Source organism: Ornithorhynchus anatinus, chromosome 14 (genome assembly GCF_004115215.2).
Source record: "Ornithorhynchus anatinus isolate Pmale09 chromosome 14, mOrnAna1.pri.v4, whole genome shotgun sequence".
NCBI classification, from domain to species: Eukaryota; Metazoa; Chordata; class Mammalia; order Monotremata; family Ornithorhynchidae; genus Ornithorhynchus; species Ornithorhynchus anatinus.
Genome location: NC_041741.1, coordinates 52,734,453 through 52,755,871, shown reverse-complemented (window position 1 = coordinate 52,755,871; position 21,419 = coordinate 52,734,453). Strand labels below are relative to the sequence as shown.

Genomic DNA, 21,419 nt, shown 5'->3' with positions numbered 1-21,419 from the left:
CGCCCAGTATCCCCTCTTCTGTCCCCTCCATCCTCTCCACCTGCCCTCTCCTTGGTGTCCCTCTGCCCCCTCCCCCGCCCTCTTTCCTCGGAGCCTCTCCCCCGCCCCCGCCCCGGTGGCCGGCCAGCACTGTCCCTTGCCCGTGTGTGTTCCCCGTGTCCCCCCGTCCCGGTCCTGGGCGCCCGCCCCCCGCTCCCCTCTCCAGCCCCGCACCCCCCGGGCTCCGCAGGCCTGGGCTGGAGGGAATCTGCCGGGCGGCGGCGGCGGCGGCGGCAGCTGCCGCCGGAGGCTCCGGTTGCCGTGGCAACGCTTGAGCGTTGAAGCCGTATTGTTGTGGGGAACAGGCGGGAGGAGGAGGCGGCACCTGAAGGGAAGAGGAAAAGCTTGCTGTCGCCGCCACGGCTGCTGCTGCCGCCGCCGCCGCCGCCGCCGCCGCCGCTGCCGCTCCTGCTCTCAGCCTGGGGAGGGGCAGCGGTTCCAAGCTCGCATTCCCCCGGCCCCCGTCCTCGGCGGCGTCGCCCCCCTCCCGCCCCTGGCCCCGGCCCCGGCCCCCCGCAGGCCCGGTGCCTGCCGTGCCCCACCCTCCCCCAACCCTGCCCCTTTCCCCTGCAGCCCCCGGCCCCTCCCCTCTGCAGCGCCCCCGCGCTGCGAGGGGACGGGGGTTGGGCCCAGACCGGGGGGAGGGAGGGACGGGGGGCAGAGAGCCCATCAAGAGAGGGAGCAGGCCAGGCCCGGGCCGCCACCTGCCCCCCACACCTCATGGCGCCCACGCTCCCACAGGCCAGCTCGCCCGGAGGCATCCCCCTCCCCGATCAGGCTCCCCATAGGCCTGGGGGCAACCGCCCCCCACCACCCAAGGCTCCCAGAGGCACCGTGCCCCCCTGCTGAGTCGGGCACCACCGTCACGTGACCTCGCCCTCCCGCCGCCAGGCTCCTCAGGCCAGGCCGGTGCCCTTTCGCCCCTGGCCCGGCCCTGAACTTCCCCGACCCGTCCCCCGGCACCATGAAGAAGTTTGCGTCGAGCCGCAATCTGAACAAGATCCTGCAGCAGTGCGACTCGTCCTCCCGCGAGTACGAGGAGATCCAGGCCGTGGAGCGCAAGTGGCACCTGCACCTGGCCACCCCACGGCTGCTCCTACTGGACAGGAAGGGCAAAGCGTCGTCTCTCTTCTTTTCAGCCCCGCCGCCCCCCAAGAGGGCCCCCAGCACCACCCTGACCCTGCGCTCCAAGTCCATGACAGCTGAGCTGGAGGAGCTGGGTAAGGCCCTGCGGGTGGGGAGATGGGTGCTGGGCAGGCGGAGGCCAGGGAGGGGGACTCTGGGGGCCGGGGGGGCCGGGGTCGGTGAGGGGACCCCGGTCGGGGGGAGAGGGACGGGCTGGGCCGAGGCCGGAGCGACGGGAGGGAAGCAGATGGGATGGGGCACAGTCGAGAATGGGGCAGAGGGAACCGCAGGGCAGGATGGGAGTAGGAGCAGTGACTGGCTGAGCACTGTGGATGGAGACAGGAGGGGTCGGCCTCGAAAAGAAGGCGGAGTTGGAGAGGGGTGAGGTCAGAGAGGACCAGGTGGTCAGACTATGAGGATTATTCGGGGGCCAGGCCACGGGACAGGAAAAATGATGGCAAGGGAGAAAAGGACAGGAAGGGTCGAAGACCGGCGGTCAAGAGAAACCTGGGGCCAGAAGGAAGGTTGGAATCTGAGGGGGTGCCTGGTTCCTTCCTTGCTTTGCTCAGTGGGCGTCACAGCACAGTGTGTTCCTGCAGGCGGGGAATCCCATGTGACTGCCGAGACTACAAGTCCCAGCAGCCCATGTAGGCAGTACCTGGTGCAGAAATGCCCTGGGAATGCCAGTGGGAGGCCCCGGGCCACTCTTGGCTGCCTTGGTCCCGTGGGGGCTCTGGGCTGAGAGCAGGATTTTTAGCCGGAACATCCTCAAGTCTTCCCCGGTGGGTGGAGATGGGGGCCGCGCTCTGCAGGAGCAGTGTTGGCTCCGTCCCCGAGAACCCAGGATGAGGGGAGGAGGTGGGGCGAATCGATGACTGACTGACTGACTGACTGAGGGGGCCGTGCAGGGGAGGCGGTGAGAAAGGCTGCTCTGAGGAAGCGGCCTGAAGTTCCGGATGGGGCGAGGGAGGCTCGGGGGTTGGGGTGAGGTGGCCTCTGTGCTTCTAACGGTGGCCGGAGGTGACGGTTAATGGGTATGATTCTGGGGACGTGTAGGAGCCCTGGAGGTAATGGGGAACCTCGGAGGGGGTTCCGAATGTGTGCAGGTGCGATCTGTTGGTGTGTGTACGTGTGTGCCTGTCTGGGTCTTTGTGCGTCTCTCTGGCTTCATACCTTGGAATGCCTGCCTGTCAGTTGTTCTTCTTGGAAAGCAGGAGGGAGTGTTAGAGGTCCCCAGGTTTGGTGAGCTGTGGCCCCAGACCCACTGCGACATGCCCATCCTGCTTCCTGGGCTTGTTGAGGGGGCGGGGAGGAGCCCCTCCACATGCTGTTCCTTATGCCCTGTGGGTGGCTTTGCCTCTCCTTTCTCTGGGAGGTCTAATCCAGGCTCACTGTCCCTCCCCCCCCCCCCTTCCCACCATCCTCCAGCCTCCCTGAATTGTTTTGAGCCCCTGGCCTTTTCACTCTGGATGGGATTCCCCATCTTTCTTCCCTGGATGAAGGCCACCTTCACCCTAATCCTCCCGGTGCCCTCAAGTGCCTCGGAGGGAGATAAAATCCCACACTGGACCAGTGTGGGGTTTGCTTATGTCTTTGTGCTCCTCTGAGCCCCTAATCATCATCATCCGCATCTTCTTTCTTCTTCTCTGTCAGTCCATCAGCCAGTCACATTTTTTATGGTTTTTGTTAAATGCTTACTATCTGCCAGGACTGTAATTAGCGATGAGGTAGATAGGGAAGCAGCATGTCTTAGTGGATAGAGCTCAGGCCTGGGAGTCAAAAGGACCTGGGTTCTAATACTGGCTCCGCCACTTGTCTGCTGTGTGACCTTGGGCAAGCAATTTCATTTCTCTGGGCTTCAGTTCCCTCAGCTGTAAAGTGGAGATTAAGAGTGGAAGTCCCATGTGGGATAGGGACTGTGTCCAACCTGATTAACTTGTAGCTACCCCAGCACTTAGAACAGGGCTTGGCACATAGTAAGTTCTTAACAAGAACCATTACTATTATCATTAGTATGCAAGCCAATCAGGTTGGACATAGTGCTTGTCCCATAAGGGACTCACAGTCTTAATCCCCATTTTATAGATGAGGTAACCGAGGCACAGAGAAGTTAAGTGACTTGCTCAAGGTCACCTAGCAGACAAGCAGCAGTTCTGGGATTAGAACCCAGGTCCCCTAACTACCAGGAGGAGGAGGTGGCTTAGTAGGCATGATCCTGCCTTCAAGGACCTTGCAGTCTAGTGAGAGAGTCAGATGCTGAAGTAAATTACAGTTAAGACAAATAAGAGAATAAAGACTTGTTTATTAAAAGTCTTATTAAAAGACTTATTAAAAGTCCTCCCTTTTTTCCTCATTTCTTGAGCATGTACTGGGGTAGAGCATCATTCCAGGTCGTTGAGAGAATACAGTAAAAACTTGAAGATACAATCTCTGTCCTCAAGGACCCTGCAGTCTAATATTATCTTCCACTGACATTGAAATAAATTACAGGACGTGACAGACTACAAAGGATATGTACACAAGTACTGTAGGGTTAGAGGATAAGCAGGTCAAACACTGTCCCTGTCCCATTGGGGCTCATTAGGCTAAGATCATCATCATCATCAGAGGTAATTATTGAGTGCTTACTGTGTGCAGAGCACTGTACTAAGTGCTTGGGAGAGTACAGTGCAACAGAATTGGTAGAGTCATTCCCTACCCATAGTGAGCTTACAGACTACAGGGGAAGAGCCGGGATCTTATTATTTTATAGATGAGGAAACTGAGGCCCAGAAAGGTGGCATGACTTACCCAAGGCCACAAAGCAGTCAAGTGGCCGAGCTGGGGCTTGGCTCCAGGTATTCTTCCCACCAGCTCAGAGTTCTTTCCACTCATCCTCACTGCCCCTCCACTCATTTAACAAATTTTGCATTCTAAAATGCTGCCAACATCTGGGAAAGAATCTAGAAAGAACTGAGGGTGCAGTAAGATAGAACCTCAGCAGACAGGCAACAGGAAACAAATTCAGAAACTCAACCACCTCCCCCCCACCCAGTGCAGTCTGAACTGCGGACCTCTCTGGCTGACCGCCCACTCCCATGGCCCTTGCCTGAGACCCTGCATCCTCTCTGCTTCCATGGGCCATGAGCTCCAGACCTCCACCCTGTCCCTCTGCTGACTCTTTTCCAGGGCCCAAGGGCATCTGGTGGACTCTAGGTCCAGATGGTCAGGGGCGGTCCAGATGGGACAATCTGTATTTTGAGTGGCGGAAGGGTTGTTGGGAGGGAGAGGGTGGACAGTCCTTACCCCAACACAGGCCCCCTCCAGGTGTTTCTGCTGTTGACCATCCAGCTGAGCCCTCTTCCAGGGAGGGATCCCTCGTGTTTGGTTCTTGGGGCAGTGTTTGGGGTCAGCTCCAGCCAGGTCAGCCACCCACCCACCTTACAGACCTCCCCAAACAAGAGAGGTGGAGTCTTTCCAACATGTGTCCCAAGCACCTGGACCTAGCCGATCCTGTTGAAGAGCACCGACTGTGTGCACAGCCCTGTCCTGTGAGGCATGGACTCTACCCTCCAGGAGCTTACAATCTGTTGAGGGTCACAGGAAGACATGAATTGGCCTAAACAGAAAAATGTGGTAATAAGAGTAGGGAAGGTTGGCGGTCTGGCTTCTACTAGACTCTCCCAAGCCTTCAGGTGCAGTGTTCTGCACCCAGGAGGTGATCAGTGAGGAAGATCGATTGGTTGGCTGCTGAAATAGAGACTGTTGTGGAGTATACAGCCTGAAAAAGCCCTTTCATCAATGACATCATCAGTTTTAAGGGGATAGCTCAGGGTGGTGGACTCACAAAGGAGTAGGCTGGTTCCCGAAGGAAAGCTCCACATGGTATCAAGAGGGATGGGTTGGGGTGGGGACTTGTCCGGCGGGGGTGGGGGTGTATGCTTCTCACGAGCTCCTCCGAAGGTCAGGTGCCACTGGGCTGAATGGATCCGTGGCCAGCTTGGCATTGCTCGGGGTCTCTGTTGCACACATCATTTGACCTGTCTGTCTGTCTGCCTGTCAGTCTCCACTGAACCCTGACCCTCCCTGGGTTCCCCTTGGTGTGTGAGAGCCCCTCTTTGTCCCCTTCCCCCAGTTCCCCCCTCTCCCTGGGAGGCCCCACGTTCCCGCTCCTGGCCTGTCGCTGTTGGGCCGAGGGCATCAGAAGAAGAGGGACGGGAAGGCCGGAGGAGTCATCAGGGCTGGGACAGGAGCAGCAGCATGGAAAGCTGGGCCCAACTGGAAGAGGCATGATGCTCGGCCCCAGACTCCTAGGGCTGTAGACGAGGCTCCGAGAGGTCTCAGGGAGCCCTTTGCTAGAGGGTCCGCTGTTTGGCTCAGCTGCCCCCCCCCTCAGGAGGGTGTTCTTCAGTGGGAGCCCCGTTGCCCATCAGCCACTGCCACCCTCCGGTGCCCTGGGGGGCCGAACCTTGAACCAGCCACTGCCTGGCCGGGAGCAGCCTGGGCGTGTGAGGATATGGGAATCGCAGGCACTCTGGATGCGAACTGTTGGGGCTCACTGCCTACCCCGGCCTGGGTCTGCTCCTCCCACCCGCCTTTGGGGGGCCCCAGTGTCGACAAATTTAAGATTCATGGGGGTTCACATTCTACATGAAAAGAGAACAAGTGCAAGTGTTAGGTTACACCACCCCAGCGGCGGCCGGTATTGGACAAGCATGCATCAGGGGAAAACAGAGCGGCATCAGTACTCAGTCCAGAGAATGTGAAATCAAATCCATCCCCAAGTGTACCTCTCCCCTCAGGCTCCTCCTGCCCCAGATCCCACAGGCCTAGAGAGTTCAGAGGCTATGCAGGCTGTGGCTGCTAATGTCGCTGCTAATGCTGCCACTGACACAGCCTCTCTCTTCTGCCCTGGGGCCCTCATCTAATGCCTCTTCCCAGCTCCACCCCACTGGGCACTCAAGTTTTCTCTGCTTCCTGTTGCTCCAAGCAAAATGATCTGTCCTTTTCCCCGAGCAAGACCCCAGCCCCAATTCCCAGCCACAGAAAGGTGGAAGCTGAAGCCTTGGGAGCGAGTGAGTTCCCTGAGAGAGTGGCTGTAGCGTGAGAATTAGGATCAAGGTGACTGATCAGGAGAGAGGGAGGGGCAGATCCCAGAAATGACCATACATAGTTCTCAGCTTTTGGGGGGTCGAGGTCAGAGGTGACTCCGTGTTTGCAAACTTCTGACACTGCGAGTGTGATGGTAGGTGTATAGTGATGGGAAAGCCAGGAGGAAGAGGAGGAAGTCAGGTGAGAGATTAGGACCTAATATTTAGTTTAAGGGGACAGTGTCCCAGCCAGTAGTAGTAGTAGTGGAAATTATATTTAGTGTGTGCCTGCTGAATGCAGTGCACTGTACAGATCACATCTCTGTGGTTCGGTTTCCTCATCTGTAAAATGGAAGTTAAATACGTGTTTTCCCTCTCCTGAAGACAGTAAGCCCCATGAAGGGTAGGGACTATGTCTGATCTGATTGTATCATATCTACCCCAGCACTTAGCACAGTGTTTGGCACATTGTAAGACCTGAACAAACACCACTATCAATATTAATATTATTATTATTATCATCATCATCTCATGTGTGTGACTGGGGGCGTTGAGTGTAGAGAAAGCCGAGGGTCCAGAATGGACAGCTATGGGGTGAGGGAAGGATAGAGAGGCAGCGGAGGGGCTGAGAAGGAGCAGTCGAAGAGGGGAGCCGAGAGCGGGAGTGTATCGTACCAGTAAAATCGAGGCCAAAGGGAGCTCTGGATAGCAGGAATGGTCAGCAGTGTCTAAGGCAGCTGAAAGACCCAGTCAGATTAGAACAAGGATCAGAACAAGTCTTTGGAGACCGGCATGAGTACAGGGTCAGGAGAGCAAAGAGGGCAAGAACCAGAGAGCAGTCCTCCCTTCCCTCCCTCCACACCTCTCCCCCTGGCGCTTCACCCTGTTCTCACCTCCTATCCCCCAGTGCCCGGTCACTTCCAATTCCTCTGCAGCCTACCCAGCCCTGCCAATCCATCTTGCCCATTTCCCCTCCTGCCCAAGGGCAGGGAACAGGTAGAAGGTGGAGAAGGAGGTAGGCAACCTCCTTCCAAGATCCTCTCGTCCTGCGGCCACTGCCCTGTGGAGGGGACACTGCAGCCCCCTGCCCCTCGTCCTGCAGGCCACCCACCACTTCCTTAGGTGACTGCCTCAGCCCCAGGGGACACAGGAGAGACCCCCCCTAAGCTGGCAGGGGGAGAGGATGGAGGGGACATTCCTCAACCCAGCAGGGGCAGCCAAGGGTGGGCTGAGGGCAAGGGGCAGGGGACTGGCATTGTCAGGATGCATGGGGTCGCACTGTTCATGCCTTCTCTTGTTTCTTGATTCCAAGCGTCAATGCGGAGGAGAAAAGGGGGTGAGTCTCCCGCCCGCGGTCCCTATGCTTCCCCTCCCCCAGCAACCCATCGCCCTCGGGACCTTTCCCCAGCTCTTCCCCACCTCCAAGAACCAACTGGAGTACAGACTGCAGGGAACCCTAAACTTCTTGCCAGAAGCTCTGGAAAATGGGGGACCCAAGATCCCCCAAGTTCCAGCTCCTTCCCAAACTCCCTCCCTGCTGTCTTACTCGTATGGGTGGTGGTGAGGGGAGAGTCAGAGAGGGTAGGTAGGTCGGGCTGTTGGATGGTCTGTGCTGGGTCACTGGAAGAAAGTCAGGGATGGAGCGGGAGTCTCAGGGGTGTTGGGTGGTCCATGCGGGGAGAATCGAGGATTTTGGGTGGTCCATCGTGGGTCACTGGGGAGAATCAAGGATTTTGGGTGGTCCATGCTGGGTCACTGTGGGGAGAGTCAGGGGTTTTGGGTGGTCCATGCTCGGTCACTGGAGGGAGAGTCGGGGTGTTGGATTGTCCACCCCTAACCGTGAGGGTCGTGTCCAGGAGGGCCAATGGTACACAGTTCCTCCAGTCATCCTAGTGCCCATCAGAGACAGAGTCCTGTGCTGGGGAGCTGTGCTTGGGGTCAGTGTATCTGGGTTCATCACTCTTTTCTCCCTCCCACACCCCATCCTGGTTCCCCCAGCCCCAGTCACTTTTTCTCATCATTCCTCCCACCTCCACCCCCAGTCCCAAATTCCTTTCCTGCTTCCCCCTCCATGCCTATTTCTCTAAGCCCATCTCCCAGCCTTTCCCAACCCCATCAGGGGAAACTCTTGGCCTAGCAGGAACCCTGCCCAGCCGGGACCGTAATTTCCTTTCCTGCCCCTCCACCTCCAGCTCCCAGGCCCTGAGAGTCCCAACCAGCCCAGCTTCTGAATCTGTGAGCTCCTAGGCCTGACCCAATGGAGACCCGCCCAACCCATTCCGCCTGCAGAAATAATGAGCCCCTGTTCAATCCACCATCCATGGTATTTATGGAGTGTTTACTGTGTTCAGAGCACTGAACTAAACACTTGGGAGAGTACGATACAATAGAGTTGGTGGACACAATCCCTGCCCTGTTGGAGGGTCAGCAGTTCTGTCCCAAAATGGAATTGGCGGGGACTCGGGGAATGAGAATTATCTGTCTGGCGCAGGGGGTCTTTCTGGATGAAGGCCCAGAGGTCTGGGCGCCCTGTGCCCCAGTGAGCCCCCAAACCTCAATCCATATCCTTCCCCAACCTCAGCAGAAGCTGAGCTCCCGTCCCCTCCCAGCCCCTAGGACCAGCTTGCCCTGTGTGAGGTCGGTGCCTGGTCTCAGATTGACCCCGGGCAGGTGTGTGACCATGGGCGCATCTGGTTACGCTTGTGGAAGTGTGCGTCTGTGTTGTGCCTGCTGGCCCGCAAGCGTGGTTGGGGGGCTGTGGCCATGTATGTCCCGATCTATCGATCAATCGGTGGTATTTACTGAGCAACTCCAGAGTGTCAAGTAGAGCAGCCAGACCCCCAGGTCCCCAGGTCCCTGGCCCCCAGGAGCTTCCAGTCCTAGTCGGGGGAGAGATGTCCAAATATTGTGTCCAAGGAATGGGAGTGGGAGGAAGACAAGGATTCATTCCTTGCCCGCCTAGCCTCACCTCAGCAGTTAGGAGTTCTGCACTCTGGGCGTGGGCAGGGTGGGCAGTGGTGGGCCTGGCAGAAGATGGGAATCCAGTGGTGAAGGGCTATGATCCTGGCCCCGTGTCCCGCTTGGCTTGGTCCCCAGGGAAACGTGGGGCCCCAGGATGGCCAGGATGGCTCGGTTCCCCGCAGGCCCTCGCTCAAAGCTCCCAGAGCTCTGACCTAGGGGGGTGGCGGGGGGATCTCAGGCCCAGGGGGTGCACCAGAGGCCCTGACTTGAGTGCCATGTGCAGAGAAACTGGATGAGATTCTGGCTGCTGCAGAGCCCGCCCTGAGACCCGACCTTGTGGAAGCAGATTCTAGAGCCGCAACGGTGAAACAGAGACCCACCAGCCGTCGCATCACCCCGGCTGAGATCAGTGTGAGCGGGTGTGGGGAGCGGGTGGTGTTGTGTAGGAGGGTCCTGGAAGAGAGCAGGAGGTGGGTGGGGAGATGTGGGGGTGTCCTAGCAGAGAGCAGGGGGTGGGCGGGGAGATGGTGAGGGGGTGTTCTGGCAGAGAGCAGGGGCAGGGCGGTGGTAAGGGGGTGTCTTGTCAGATAATGAGGTGGGAGTAAGAGAGGCCTCCCCCACAGAGATCCAAGGCTGATGCCCCTCCCCCAGCTCTGCCACCCACCTCCATCCAACAGGTGTTCCCCTGGGCTGGCCCTTATCCTAGCTGCCGGTTTCATGCCATTCCTGCCTCCTGTGCCCTTCAACGCACCCTCCCCCTTCTCTCCTGCAGTCTCTGTTTGAGCGCCAAGGCATGCCAGCCCATGCGGGCACCCCACCAGGCCCTGTGGAGAAGCCCCCTGGGTCCCTGCGCAAGGGGATTCCACGCACCAAGTCCGTGGGTAAGACCGAGGGCACCCGACACCAGAGTCTCTGGCTGGGTGGCCAACGGCAGGGAGGACGGGGTCGGGGGTACCCCCCTCCTCCTGTAACTGGGGGATCGCAGAGCTGCTTCTGCTGTCTGTCACCCATGGCTGGACCTGTTCCTCTCCGTTCGAGTCCCTCTCGTCTCTCCCCACGCCCCTGCACGCAGATGCGCACGGGTTCTTGTCTGTCTCTTCTGGCCCCACCCTTCATCCCCAAGCACCCCTGCCCTTCTCCTTTGTGCTCTGAACCTTCTAGGCCTCCCACCCGACTCTTGTGCTCCCCTTTTTCTCCCCCCACCCCGCTTCTTTCCTGCCTCTGTTCCCTCCCGACCTCCTTCTCTCTCCCAGGGTCCCTGCTCTCTTTCCCGGACCCCACATTCCCTCTTCCAAGCCTCTCGTTCTCTCCCAGACCTATTCCCCAGCCGAGTGCCCCGTTTCTTGGTAGCTCACACCCCAGACCTCCGCCATCCAGAGTCTTGCCCCCCGGCGCTTAGTGCACATAGTAAGCGCTTATCAAATACCGTTATTATAATTGTAATTATTGTTATCATCACCCTTTTCACCCCCTCATCCATCCCCACCCGGGGCTCCAATCCCCCACCCCTCCCGACCACCCCCTGACTGGCTCGGACCCTGCCGTTGCAGGGGAGGATGAGAAGCTGGTGGCGTCTCTGCTGGACGGCAAATTTCCACGCAGCACCTCCATGCAGGATGCGATCCGCGAGGGCCACGGCATCCCACCTCCTCCGCAGACGGCCCCGCCCCCTCCGCCCTCCCCCTACTACTTTGACACGGGCCCACCCCCGGCCTTCTCTCCGCCGCCACCGCCCGGGCGCCCCTACGACACCGTCCACTCCAGCTTCAAGCCCGGCCTGGAGGCCAAGCTGCACAGCCACGCGCTGCCTGCCGGGCTAGGCCCCGCCGACCTGCTGGAACCCCTGCGGGGGCCCCTCCCCCACCCCGAGCGGCAGCGACGGGCCCGCTCCATGATCATCCTGCAGGACTCAGCCCACTTGCCCGTGGAGCCCACGGACATCCCCCGGCCGGGGCCCACGGCCACGCCACCCGAGCGGCTGAAGCGCAGGGGCCGCGGGGGCGTGGACAACCCCTACGCCAACATGGGCCCCTTCAGCGTGAGCCTGCTGGCACCCACCAAGCCGCAGCGCAAGAAGAGCCCCCTGGTGAAGCAGCTGCAGGTGGAGGATGCCCAGGAGCGGGCGGCTCTGGCCATCTCTGGCAGCACCGGCGGCAGCTTCGCCCGGGAGCCCTCACCCACCCGCCGAGCCCACCGCCTCAGCGGCCTGGACTATCCCGCCGGCCCGGCCCGCCGGCCTGAGTCCCCGCCCGGCCTGCCCTACGCTGGCATGACGAAGGACCGCGACCGTCGCCTGGAGGAGAGGCGCAAATCCACCGTCTTCCTGTCGGTGGGGGCCATCGAGGGCAGCGCCCCCAGCCCCGACCTGCCCTCCCTGCAGCAGTCCCGCTCCATCGACGAGCGTCTGCTCGGCAGCCGCGACGCCCTCCTGCCCTCCCCCGTTTCGGCCGCGAAGCCTCTGACGGGCAGCAGCCCGGGCTCCACCTTCATCCACCCGCTGACCGGAAAGCCCCTGGACCCCAACTCCCCCCTGGCGCTGGCGCTGGCAGCGCGGGAGCGGGCGCTGGCCTCTCAGGCCCCGTCGCGGTCCCCCACCCCCGTCCACAGCCCAGATGCCACGGACCGCACGGTCCCCCCATTTGCAGACCTCCAGACCAAAGACGCCGAGCGGGTGGACCGGAGCCCCCTCAGCCCACCCACCTTCTCCGCCCAGGGCGCGTTTGAGCCACCTCCGGGGGCCCTGGCCCCAGCCCGGGGACCCTGGGGGCCCCGGACCAGCCCATCCTCCCTGCGGAAGGAGCCGGAGCCCCGGGCCGAGCGAGCCGAGCGGGCCGGGCGGGAAGAGAGGAAGCCCGAGGAGAAGAAGGCAGCGGTCATCCTCAGCATCATGGATATGTCCCAGCAGAAGACAGCCGGGCTCATCGTGGTCCATGCCACGAGCAACGGCCAAGATGTCGCCCTCGAGGTGAAGGAGGAGAAAGCGGAGCTCCCCGAGGCCCGGCCCGAAGCGGCCCCACCGGCCGCCAAGGAGGCCCCACCCGGCCCGGCCTCTGACCGGACCCTGGGCCAGGGCAGCTCCGAGGAGGAGGCGGAGGCCTATGCCGTAGCCCTCCCTCCAGCCCAGCTGTCATCCAGCGACGAAGAGACGCGTGAGGAGCTGGCCAAGATCGGGCTGGTGCCCCCCCCAGAGGAGTTTGCCAATGGGCTCCTGGTCACCAGCCCGGGCACGCCCTTGGGCCAGCTGGTCCCGTCCAGTGTGCCCGCCGCGGCCCCGCCGGCCCCAGGCAGCCCCGCCTCAGGGAAGACCAGCGAAGCCCCGCCGGCCCCCGAGTCGGCTGCCGACTCGGGCGTGGAGGAGGTGGACACACGCAGCTCCAGCGACCACCACCTGGAGACCACGAGCACCATCTCCACCGTGTCCAGCATGTCCACCTTGTCCTCCGAGAGTGGGGAGCCCACAGACACCTACACCTCCTTCGCTGACGGCCACACTTTTCTACTCGAGAAGCCTCCAGTGCCTCCTAAGCCCAAACTCAAGTCCCAGCTCGGCAAGGGGCCGGGGATTTTCAGGGACCCGCTGCTGAAGCAGTCTTCGGACAGCGAGCTCATCGCTCAGCAGCACGCAGCCGCCCTGGCCTCGGCCAGCGCCGGCCGGCCACGCTACCTCTTCCAGAGAAGGTCCAAGCTTTGGGGGGACCCTGTGGAGAGCCGGCCGCTCCCCGGAGCTGCCGACGACAAGCCGACGGTGATCGAGCTCGGCTCCCGCCTGCAGCAGCTCAACAAGGACACCCGCTCCCTGGGGGAGGAGCCGGCGGGCGGGGTGCTGGACCCAGCCAAGAAGTCACCTGTGGTGGCCGCACGGTAAGGGCCCACAACTGGAACGCTTCCTGCAGGGGATGGGGGTGGGAGCCGGGGACACCCGGGAATGCGGGGAGTGGATCTGGGTGGGCCCACCCAAGGCAGGGACGGGGTGAGGGGCCAGGGGGCGTGGGGGAAACTGGCTGGACCCACCCAAGGTCCAGGCTCTGCCCTTCCATCCTGCCTCCGGGCAACGCTGCTTCTCTCTGGCCCACTCAGGTGGAGGCCTCTGCTGGGAAGGGAATACTGCCCTGCCCTCAACTCTCCCAACCCTAACTCACACAGTCCCTCCACCCCACACAGTCCCCCAGCCCCTAAACCTCCACCTCACACATCTCCCCAACCTCTAAACCTCAACCCCACACAGTCCCCCACCCCCAGCTCGCACGGTTCCTCCACCTCACACAGCTCCTCACCCTCTAAACCTGCACCCCCACACAGTCCCCCATCCCCTTAACCTCCACCCCTCACAGTCCCCCCAACCCATAAACCCCCACCACTTAAAACCCTCCTTCAATCCCCCTCCCCCCTCCAGCCCACACAGTCCCCCAGCCCTCTCAGTTCTTGGGCCCAAGACAGAATGTCTCAGTACCAGAACCACCCTGCTGCCAAAACTTCTCAGAACTCCCCCGAGCCTGGCTCTGCCAGCACCCGGGGCCCTGTAGGGACCAAGTTGGATCTGTGGGTCAGAGTCAGGATGGTGTGGCTTGGGATAGGGGGGTCAGGGCTCCCAGACTCCAGGGAAGAAGGCAGCCTTGTTCACCGGCCCCAGGAGAGCACTGCTCGGAGCCCAGGTCCGAGAGGGAAATGGCTTTCTCTCGCCTAGCCTAGCCGGCTTCCATCATGGACAGCCATGGCCCCTGGGAATGAGGTCGAAGCCGTGCCCCTGGCCCTGGGGTCGGGGGGTGGGGGCCGGCGGGGGGGGATGAGGGGGAGAGGGGTCCCAGTGACAGGTCATGGCAGTCAACTGGGCTTAAGTGGCAAATGGAGTTTCCAGCTGCCATTTTCAGCTATGCTGTTCTGTCTGTTCTGGAGAAGCACACTTGCTCTTTTTCCCACAGATCTGACCCAGAGAGAGAAGACAAATAGTCCCTTAGACATTTATCTCTTTTGGGGTAAAGCTGCCTATTTCTATCACCCTCCTTAGCTTAGTTCTGTCTCTGTCCCTTCCCTTGGTGTCCATTTGTGGTGTCTGCCCTGGTCCCGGCCCCTCCCTGACAGCCCGCTCAGTAGGCCGGACCCCTGGGATGGGCACTGCAGCCCTGGGCCCCTCTGGGCCCACCAGGCCTCTGCCCCCGGGACAGACGCCAAAGCTCCAGGCCCCTGTGTGCCTGCCAGACCCTCAGCCCCAAAACATATGCCGAAGCTTCAGGCCCCTCTGTGCCCTCCGGGCCCTCCCCCCGGGGCAGACGCCAAAGCCCCAGGCCTCTCCAGACCCTCCAGTTCCCCACCCCCAGGACAGATGTCAAAGACCCAGGCCCTCGCTCCCAGGACAGATGCGCAAACCCCAGGCCCCTCTGTGCCAAACAGTCCCTCACCCCCGGGACAGAAGCCAAAGCCCCAGGCCCTGACCCTAAAGGATCTGGGTGGGAAAAGCCAAGGGAGCAGCAGGACAAGGGGAATGGGTCAGGAGGCCAGAGTGAGGGCGTCACACACTCAGGAGCAGGAACCAGACCCCTATGTACAGGGAGGCAGTCACGGGAGCTTGTCTGAACATGTTCTGTTCCACAGTGCTGCCTGCCCCTGCCCACCAAGGCTCTTGCACCCTCAACCAGCACTGAGAAGGAGTGGACCGGGCAGCCCCTGGCCTCCAGCAAGAGGGAGGAGAGCCTGGGCAAAGGGGCTGGACCCCTGCAGGCAGCAAAGGTGGCTGAGTTAGCAGCTGAAGAAGAGAGGGGCAGCCTGTGGAGACCTAATCTGAACCAGTCTCCTGGCAGGCAGCCTGGGACAGGCTGGGCTGAGGCCTCAGGTCCACACAGGCAATCAGATAGGTGAGACAGTGACAGTTGGTGAAGTCACAGCCAGGGGCTCCCTCTAACTCTGCCCTATTTCATCGCTCCCCCACCTCCTCCCTCATTTCTCTACGAACCTCTCCTCCTCTGTGTCTCTGCCACATTCTCTGTGTGTCTCTGCCTCGGACTTTGTCTCTGTGTGTGGTTGCTGGGTCGGAAACTGGGCTGGAGGTCCGGTTGTAATCGGACGTGTTTTAACCCCAGCCCCCTGACCTGCTCCCCCCGATTAGTTGGTCCCTCCCTATCTCCTAGGCAGCCAGAGCAGTCGTATGAACTGAGTGCCCCCTGGGCCCTCTGCCCTGGCCAAAACCCTTGGGAGAGCTCAACCCAGAGAAGTGAAGCGACCCTCACATCTGTGTTGGGAGTCCATTGCTGGGCCAGTCTTGAAGAGTTCAGTGACTTGTAGCACAGAAGCAAGTGCCTCGCTCCATGACGGTGTTGAAGGAGGCCAGGGCCCGTCCTCACCGGCCAACGTCCAGCAGCCCAGGCTGTTGGAAGCTGGGGCACCAGCCGAGAGAGCGGTGCTAGCTCGGTACTTCGGGTCTGGGCTACTGCCGATGAATAGCCCTCTTCCTCACTTCACCTACCCTCAGCTAAGTGCCGGGGGCAAAGAGGGACCCCGGACTGCAGCCCCGTCTTCCCCGACGAGTTAGCGGCTTCTATCCCTAGTTAGGATGCGCTGCGCACGCCAGCTTGGGGAGGAGCTGATTTAAAAGGTGCCCTAGAAACCGCAGGCCTCACCCACAGCAGGGGCACCAGGGGCACCGGACTGACTACCCGAGCGCTCCGGTGTGGAGCCGGACAGAAGGTAGCCGTGCCCTCCCAGAGTTCCGGCGCTTTGTGGCAGTGATGACGGCAGTGAGGGAGACGGTGATGGCAGCAGTGCCGGAAGCAGTTATGGCAACAGAGAGGGAGAGTGCTGACAGCAGTGACTGTGACGGTGATGGCAGGAGGGAGGTACGGAGGGAGACGGTGACGGTGGTAGAGCCGGAGACTGTGAGGTAGGTAGTGACAGAGGGAGGGAGACAGTGCCTGTGGCAGTTACTGCAGCAGCGAGGGAGTCAATGAAGGCGGCAGCAAGGTAGGCGGTCATGGTGGGAGGGAGGTGGTGACAGCAGGGTGGAGTCAGTTACTGTAATGGTAATGGTGGGAGGGAGTCAGTGACTGCGGTGGCAATGGCAGGAGGAAGTCAGTGACTGTGACGATGAGGGAGGCCGTAGTGGAGGGAGATGGTGACTGTCGCGGTGACAGCAGCGAGGGCAACGGGCATCCGGAGAAAGCTCAGTATCCATCGTGCCTGGTCTGGCCTTGAGTGACTCCATCAGTGACTCCCCGCCATTTAAGCGGTCATTCCTGCTCTGGGCGTGCAGTCAGACTCAGCTGCCACTTGGTCACCACCGCCAACACCACCGGCCCATGGGTCGCAGCAACGAATCCCAAGGGAAGAAACGGGTTCTCCGAGCCCGGGCTGGACTGACACTCAGGAGCTGCCTCTGTCCAGCTGGTCCTCAGAGGGTTTCGATGCCAGTCGATAGTGGTGCTGAATCAGGAAGTATGTCCTGCATCCATCCAGACAGCTACATCCTGACCAGCCTGTGCTGGACATCATCTCGTGTTTGCCAGCCTTGTCCTCCCCCATAAACGAACAAGAGGAGGGAGGTATGGGACCCACAGTTTACACGACAGCATCTCACAGATCTGCATTTTGTAGGCCGGCATCAGTGCTGCCTCCGATGGCTGACCTGCCCACGTTCTGACCTGCGCCGACACACTCTGATACACTCTGACATGCTCGCCCCTGGTGCTGGCAGCTCCCCCAAGGGAGCAAAACACAGTCCCCAGACAGGCTGCAAGAAGACAGGTACCAATCAGCCCGTGACGAGATCTGTTGCCACATCAGAGACCCAGCGGTCTAGAGACCCAGGAGTGAAGAGCTGCAAATGGGTGCCCTCTGAAACACTGGTCCATTAAGGCTGCAGGCATAGTTGGCCAACAGCACCAAAGCTGATTGGACAAAACAGGCCATAGGTGAAAGAATTCTTCTCAATGAAGAAAGACCACAGTCAGTCCCCTGCAACAGCATCCTGGACAAAGGGAGCTTCCGGGAACCGGTATCCGCACTGAAGCAAGTCAGGCAGGGGTAGGACCAGTGGTGGGCTGGATCAGCCTTAGTTTCTAACAGTCCTGGAGGATCTGGATTGTCCAGTCTTCCCTCCCTCAGCCCAGCTGAAGAGTGCAGGTACACACACACACACACAAACACACACAAAGCCGCCTTCCTGCAGGGGATCCCGCCGGGGGTGCCGAAGTGGCAGAAACAACTCTGTAGCCTCTGAGCACCCTTCCACCCTGGACAGTGGAGCCCTTTGAACACTAAGATGCTGCCAACAAGAGGGGCACGTGGGCCTGGCCCGTGCCCTCTCTCTCTCTCATCAGAAAATGTCAGGCACTCGGTCCAGTACGTGCACCCCTAGGACACCACCCTAGTCAGCCATGAAGCATGGCAAAGCACCATGAATCCAGAAAAGCTGCTGATGAAATTGGCCTTACTGCTGCAGTAGCATACAACACTCTGGGCGGATACCAGCTGGGCCAGGGAGTTGTGCCCTATCTTCCTGCCCTCCATTACTGGCAGGATCCTAGCCGGAGTCTTTCTGGACTGGGCCCAGAAGGGCAGTACTGTCCGTGCAGTACGGCCTATTCCAACCCAGCCCAGCCCAGCACCTGGGATCTCGGTTGCTCACCAGGTCGGGTAGGAAAAGTGCCAGGGTGCCCACCTGAATCAGTGACCATGGACCTTGTTGAGGCTGCTGTCCCAAAGCCTCTAAGTGCTTCTCCCCAGACGAGGTGCAGGTCAGTCTGACTGGTATACATTAGAGCAATGCCTGTGCTCACAGGTCTCAGTGGCAAATGGTAGATGGTGCCTCAACGTCTCCAGGCCGGCTTCTCTTTCTTTGCAGAGCCCATGTCCCACTTCTACCCACGCTTGCCTTGCAAATGTGTCATGTCATGTCGTCCCATTAGAACAGCAGTCACTAGGGCACGTGGCCCAAGGAGCAGAGTTTTCCTATGGCTTTTAAGCTGCACACCATCGGCGGACACCACGGGAACAGGTGCCTCGGTCACGGGCTTCAACCGGAGCAGGACTTTGGTCTTTTTCGGACCTGTTGTCAGACAAAGCAAATAGCAGCTCATGCAAATATTCAGCAAGAATCACAGGTACTGATTGAACTCTTACTGTGTGCAGAACGCTGTGCTTAGTGCTGGCGAGAGTACACTACAACCGACTTGGCAGATACAGTCCCTGCCCACAAGGAGCTTATAGTCTGGAAGGGGAGACAGACATTCAAATAAATAACAGAGGAAATGGCAGAGTATAAGGATATGGACATAAGTGCTGTGGCAGCAGGGTGAATATCAAGTGCTTTAGGGCTACAGATCCAGAGGCAGAAATTTTCTGGACCTAAGAATGCCTCTCCCTAGGACCCAGTCATCCACAGAGAGCTTGTGGGTGAGTTTCTGCCCTCTCGATCTTGGCCCAGTCACTAGGCGACTCTGCCTGCAGCCCTGAGTTCCATTCCTTGGAACGCCTCGGTCATCAGGGCAGTGCAGCCAAGGAGCCACTCAGCCTTGCTTGACACTCCTTTTTTCTGGATTTGCTGAGGCCTGGTGGAGAAAGCATGAACTGGGAGGCAAAACACTCTGGTTCTAGGTGCAGGTTTGCCTCTGGCTTGTTGTTGCCCTTAAAGAGCTTACGGTTTAATGGGAGAGGCAAGCAGTAAAATCAGTTAGACTTAGGGAGGCATAAAGAATGCAGGTATGTACCTAACTGCTTGGGTGGAGGAGGGACGTTGCCGTGGCACTGCGGGGGGAATAGAGGATCGAGAGATGAGAAATGGAGGAGGTGTAGTTTCAGAAAGGCCTTGAAGATGGGGAGAGCAGTGGTGGCCTAGATGTGAAGAGGGAGGGAGTTCCAGGCAGTGGGGAAGGTATAAGCAAGAGGTTAGTAGTGAGACATGAGAACCAAGCCCAAGAAATAGGTTGGCTTGAGAGAAACAAAGTGTGTGAGCTGGGATGTAACAGAAGAGAGCAAGGGTGAAGAGGAAGGAGAGAGCTGGTTGAGGGCCATAAAGCTAATGGTCAGGCTTCTTGTAGAGATGGACGGGCAATCGCTGGAAGTTCTGGAGGAGTGGGGAGATGTGTGCAGAATGATGTGTTAGAGAAATGATCTGGGCAGCAGAGTGAAGTATGAACTGCAGAGAGGAGAAACTAGAAGCAGGGAAGTCTGCAAGGAAACTCTTGCAATGGGAGAGATGAGATATGTCAAGGGCTTGGGCCAGCATTGTGGCTGGTCTCAAGAGGAGTTTGGATGGAGAGGAAGGAGCGGATCTGGAAATGTGAGGAGAAAAAATCGGCAGTATTTGGTGACAGACTGAATATGGGGGTTGAAAAGGTATAATCAAGGATAATGCCATGGTTACATGACCTTGTGGCATTTGATATTTGTCCCACCCTCAACCCCACAGCATTTATGTACATATCTTTATGTATTCTAAATCATTTATATTATGTCTGGCTCCCCCTCCTAAGCTCATTGTGGGCAGAGAGCAGGTCTGCCAGCTCTGTTGAATTGTACTCTTCCCAGGCCCTAAATGCAGTGTTCTGTACATCGTAAGTGTTCAGTTAATAGCAGTGAGAGGCAGGGAGGATGGTAACCGTTGTCAACTGTGATGGGAAGGGAAGGTGAAGGCGAGGATTTGGGGCCAGGAGAAGAAGAAGAAGAACCCAGTTTCTGACATGTTGAGCTTGAGATGCCAGTGGGACATCCATATAGAGATGTCTGAAGGCAGGAGGCAACATGAGATTACTGAGAGGGAGAGAGGTCAGGGTTCAAAGGGTCAATTTAGGAGTCATCCCAAGTCTGTGGACATGGAAGAGAGCTGTGGATGAGTTTCCCCAAGTTAGTAAGGGTGGGGATAAGAAGAGAAACGGGACCCTAGGACAGAGCCCCTAGAGACACCCAGTTAGGGAGTGGAAGCCAGAGGAAGAGCCCACAAGAAGAGACCATGAAAATTCAGTCAGAGAGGGAAGAGGAGAACCAAGAGATGACAGTATCATGAAAGAGGTTAAATCATGTTTCTAAGCAAAAGGAGTGAGGTCCATGGTGTCAAAGATAGCCAAGAGATCGAGGAGGATTTGGCAAGGAGTAGATCTTTGGTTTACTGTGCAAAGAGCGGTCAGTATAGTGAAGGGGATAAAAGCCAGATTGTAGAGGGATATGGAGAGAATTGGAGGAGAGGAAGTGGAGACAGACATATATATATAAAACCTGTTGGAGGAATTTGGATAGGAATGGGAGGAGAAAGGTGGGACTTTAGTTGGATAATGCACTGGGGAGTCTAGAGAAGGTGTATATATATATATATATATATATATATATAGTGGAGACATGGGCATATTTGAAGGCAGAGGGAAAGGAACCATCAGAGAGAATGAGTGAAGGTGGTGGTCAGGAAGGGGTGAGAAATGGCCACAAATACTTTTAAGAAGTGAGAAGGGTTTGGAGGTGCAGGTGGAGGAAGAATTTTTTTTTAAGTCAGTGGGAGATCTCTTTTTGAGAGATGACCAGGAGGATGAGAGGGTGGAAGAGGAGATGAAATTGTTGAGAAGTGAGTGGAAAATCCCTTTCCCCTCCACCAGTGACCATGTAGAACAAACCACCAAATGCCCCATTTGCTCTCCCCTCATCCCTGACTTTCCCCACAGTAAGCCAGCATGAACCATCCAACACTTCTGACTCTCCCCTCTCCATCCTTGACTCTCCCCCAGTGACCCAGCACGGACCATCCAACCCCAGTGACTCTCCCCACGATAACCCAGCATGGACCACTCATGAGTTTCTCCAAACCCTCTGCAACCTGCTGATAATGTTGGACTGCCTTAGCTTCCAGGGAGAACAGATCCCACGTGCTGATACCCTCAGGATGAAGAAGGGTTTCCTTCTGTTTGATCTAATCCTCTCTCCGCCGAGCTTTAAAAGGTGCCCCCGTTCCTACCCGGGGTGCTAAACACGACCCAGAGCAGCCTGGGGAGTAAATACTGGGGTGTGTGTGAGTGAAGTGGGCTCATCCTCATTTGGGGCATTCATGTGACTTGGGTCTGTATGGATGCAGCTACTTTCTAGACCCAAAATGACCCTTATTGAACCTCAGGTTCCTGCTGAGTTTGTGTTGGGTATTACCACCCCAACAACAGTGTTGCCTAGTGGTTAGAGCACAAGCCTGGGTGTCAGAAGAGCCTGAGTTCTAATCCCAGCTCCTCCACTTGTCTGCAGTCTGACCTTGGGCAAGTCACT

General features: G+C 58.7%; 1 protein-coding gene across 4 annotated transcripts in view; it reads left to right on the top strand.

Annotated features, from left to right (window-relative positions):
- Positions 1 to 21,419, top strand: part of SHANK3 (SH3 and multiple ankyrin repeat domains 3) — a 104,623-nt gene that overhangs the window by 74,322 nt on the left and 8,882 nt on the right. For 2 of the 4 annotated variants that reach the window (XM_029078618.2, XM_029078620.2), the window contains exons 17-21: positions 1,179 to 1,259; positions 7,546 to 7,569; positions 9,478 to 9,605; positions 9,967 to 10,075; positions 10,745 to 13,055. In XM_029078618.2, coding sequence (XP_028934451.1) covers positions 1,179 to 1,259; positions 7,546 to 7,569; positions 9,478 to 9,605; positions 9,967 to 10,075; positions 10,745 to 13,055 — 2,653 coding nt within the window. Of the gene's footprint in view, positions 1 to 1,178; positions 1,260 to 7,545; positions 7,570 to 9,477; positions 9,606 to 9,966; positions 10,076 to 10,744; positions 13,056 to 14,113; positions 14,168 to 20,893; positions 21,184 to 21,419 lie in introns of those variants that run through there. The other 2 variants (XM_029078622.2, XM_029078621.2) reach the window with 2 other exon arrangements.